Source organism: Belonocnema kinseyi, chromosome 7, assembly GCF_010883055.1.
Source record: "Belonocnema kinseyi isolate 2016_QV_RU_SX_M_011 chromosome 7, B_treatae_v1, whole genome shotgun sequence".
Lineage (NCBI taxonomy): Eukaryota > Metazoa > Arthropoda > Insecta > Hymenoptera > Cynipidae > Belonocnema > Belonocnema kinseyi.
Genome location: NC_046663.1, coordinates 48,869,856 through 48,873,589, shown reverse-complemented (window position 1 = coordinate 48,873,589; position 3,734 = coordinate 48,869,856). Strand labels below are relative to the sequence as shown.

Here is a 3,734-nt window from a genome sequence, read left to right as displayed (position 1 = left end):
ACTTACGGATTTTCGTTTGTATTATACTTATTTGATGATACCGAAAATGTTATTTGTTTTTATCTGTCGTAGCCATAAAAGTGAGACGAAGGCTTTTGTCTCGACTCAGTTTTGAGACGCACCAAGATATCGATGTCTTGGAGACAAACTCAAGACGTAACCAAGTCGAACTCAAGTCGAGGATTTTTTACTCGGGAATCATTTAATTTAGAATGTTCGTGGAACTAAAAAATGAATAATTTTTAATTTTAACTTTTAAAAATTACAGAATATTAAGTCGGAAGTGAGCATCACAATATGCAATCTGAAATTGTAATCTCTCAAAACTAATGAATGGCAAACTGTTGCACATACAATTTGAATATTTCTGAAAGTACTAAAAGCACTACACATTTAAAAATGGTAAATAGTTCACATTAAACCTTTGAAAATTTGAAGACTTCCAAACATTTGAATTGGAATCCTAGAGAAACCATGGAAATTATAAGCAGTTACAGTAGACCCGAGTCAAAATTTAGGCCCTACTTTGAAGCCGTAACTACTACCTTCGTGGGAGCTGGAAGCTGTAAAAATAGGTTCCAAATAAGCAGTCATTTCAAAGTAACTTAGACCTTACAGAGGTCGAACAGAGGCATATTTTTCAGAAACAATTAATTTAAACCCTGTATCATGAAAATATAATCGTTTTTCCGTGATGTCTTTTAGAGTAAAATATAATCAAATTTCAAATAGTTATATTTTTTAAATCTCCAGTTTAAATTTTTTGAAGTTTAAAGAACCTAGATTCAGCTTTCATTTTTAGATTATTTGAGCGTTAAAAATAGTTATTTCTTATTTTAAAATAAAGGAAAAAAAGAGTCTTTTATGAGGAGTGTGAAGGTTAAAGTCAATTTACTGAAGAATGTAACATGCTCCACTCATGTTGTAAATACATTTTAAATGCGACGAATTTTAAAAACGTGTACGCAATACTAAACTCACGACACAAGCACGTGTATAATAAACTATAAGAAAACGAGATAAAAAAGATAAGAATGTGGGCCTATATATAGTCCTTTTTCAAGAGCGAATTCTTATGTCAAGATACTACAAGCCGATCAATAGACTGCATAGTTCATTCATCACATCGCTTGATCTTCAAGTGAACCAAGAAAGAAGTAAGAATTAAAATGTATATCTCAATATTAGGTTTTAATATTGTTTTCCTTGTCTTATTTTAGAATATGAAGAGTTTCGAAATGTACCTGCGATACCTAATAGCGACTATTCTTTTCAGTCCTATTTTAGGAACAAGTGAGTGATATGTTTAAAAACTTTTTTGTAAACACATTTCATAATTTTCTATAAAAATATAAATAGATAAGAATTAGAGATACGATCATATTTTGTTGTATAATTTAAGATCTTTAATTCTTTTTAAATTATCCAAAGATTAAAACAATAATTTAGATAATTACTTCTTTTCAAAAAGCGTCATAATTTATAACCGTTTCTTCCAGGCACATTTACTTTTAAAGATGCTAAAAACTGGGGTAAACATTATCCAGGATGTAAAGGGCAACTTCAAAATCCTGTTGCAGAGGATTCAAACTCCAAGTTTGCTGATTTAGCAACTATCAAGGAAAGAATGAAATTTACAGACTTTCAAAAATTACCAACGAGAGTTATCATGAAGAATAATGGTCGCACTGGTATGAAACGTTAATAATTTTAAATCATAAATGTAATTTTCCTCTATTTTATTTTATGCATTTTTTTACATTTTCCATAATACAGTGGAATTAAAAGGTGATTGGTCTGGAAAACCTCCAAGGTTTACTGGTGGAGCCCTTCGCGGGAATTACGTATTTGAAAAAATCAGTTTCCGTTGGGCCCCAAAAGAGGTAAGCCGTCCAAAAATTTTGAACTCTCTAAATGTAAGTTATTGAAATTTCGCTAATTGTACTAATGTCATTTTGCTACTTCAATTTTTAAAAAAATTATGAAAACTATTACTGAAATTAATAATAATTATAATCATTTTTATTTTAACTTCACGAATAAAAAGTGGACGGAGTCCATAAATTATGATCCTCAGTACAAATTCATCGATATGTAAGTCAAAAGTGCTCTCCTCATATGTTTAGTGTCGCTGACATTTAAAAAGAATTCAATATTGAATTTCATGTGAGAATTTTATTCAATAGGCAGCATATGGAGATGCACATATATTTTTATAAAGAAGACTTCAAATCATTTGAAAAAGCTGAATTACAGAAGGACGGTCTTGCAGCATTTAAATTGAGGATCATGGTAAGAAGTGCAAATTAATTACTTGAAAGACTTTCTTTCAGAAATTATTTATTAATAAAGTTTACAAAATAATGCACAAATATTGTCTTGCTAAAACAAAAAATAAGAAAATAAGTGGTGTGGACTGATCACGTAAGTTTTTTACATACATTTCCACATCAACTTTGATAAATTTCATGTTGGTTTTTTTTAATTGTTATGACAATTAAAATTTTAAAGAATGCTAACGACGTACCTTATGAAAAAGTGGAAGTAAAAATAAGAGTGAAAAAGTTATATAATTGCCACTCAGGCTCACTGCACGACTTCATTTTTAAATTTCCCTTACTTTTGATAGACTAGTTTGTCATTTTCTCGGAAACATTATTAATTCGAAATCAGAATCCCAATCTTGTTACATTTTTAATGTAGAATTTTTCAGAAACAGAATGAAATGTATTTTAATTTTAATTTAAAAATACATTAAAGTTAGGCCACAGTTTGATTTACTTGAGAAAAATGACACATTTAAACCGAAAATGTGACATGAACATTTTTATCAAAACCATCTGAATTCTTTTGAATTTAACATGAATCGTTTTGAAGTCTTCTGGATCCAATTCTTTTGATTTAATTCGACTTAAAAAAAAATATTCACATCGTTAATGCACATTAATAATAAATAAATAAATCTCCTAATGAGATTGAGATGAGATTGACAAATTCCGCAAGATTTTCGAAAATTCACCAAATTTCATTGATCTCACTAAAACTAGAGTTTACGTGTTTAAGCGTAGTTTCAAAAGATTCAGGCTTCATTAAATTAAAACTAGAAATTAATTTAAAAATTTATTGAGTTGAGTAAAATTGAGAGAATTTAGAAAAAATTAAAGAGTTCAGGATAAATTAATAAGAATTCAAGGTGAATTGAAAATAAAATGACAATAATTTTAAAAACTCTTGAAATCTTCGCCATCTTACGAAATCCCTATCTTCCTGTGAATAAATTCTTCAAAGTTCTGTAAACCTGTTTCATATCTTCCGAAATTCTAAGAAATTCTTTTAAACCGCATAAACATTTTTAAAATTGCGTAAAATCATTAAAATCCTTGGAAATCCCTCAAAATGTGTTTAGTCTCTTAAAAATGCCTCAGAAAAATATTGAAATAATAAAAAATGCCTCTGATTTTTTCTAAGTATACTGAAATCTTTGAAATCCTTTGAACTTTCTTAGAATCTCTTGAAATGTATTCAAGGCTTGACATTATTAAAATGTATTAAAAATATCCTAAGATAATTCAAATTCTTTAAAAGTTTTTGAAATTTTTCAAAGCTCGCAATAATTTTCTGAAATTTTAAATGCTTAAATAACACAGGCCGACAAAATTTGACAAAGGTCCGGAACCAGAGACCAGACCTAGTATACCCGAAGGTTTTTGCTGCGCTGAATCCGAATCCGACCT

General features: G+C 29.0%; 2 protein-coding genes across 2 annotated transcripts in view; one reads left to right on the top strand and one right to left on the bottom strand.

The window, feature by feature from the left end:
• LOC117177087 (locomotion-related protein Hikaru genki) overlaps positions 1–3,734 on the bottom strand; it is a 530,094-nt gene that overhangs the window by 258,030 nt on the left and 268,330 nt on the right. The window lies entirely within an intron of this gene.
• Positions 1–3,734, top strand: part of LOC117177092 (carbonic anhydrase 1-like) — a 30,591-nt gene that overhangs the window by 25,441 nt on the left and 1,416 nt on the right. The window contains exons 3-4 of the mRNA XM_033367582.1: positions 2,048–2,094; positions 2,187–2,292. Coding sequence (XP_033223473.1) covers positions 2,048–2,094; positions 2,187–2,292 — 153 coding nt within the window. The remainder of the gene's footprint in view (positions 1–2,047; positions 2,095–2,186; positions 2,293–3,734) is intronic.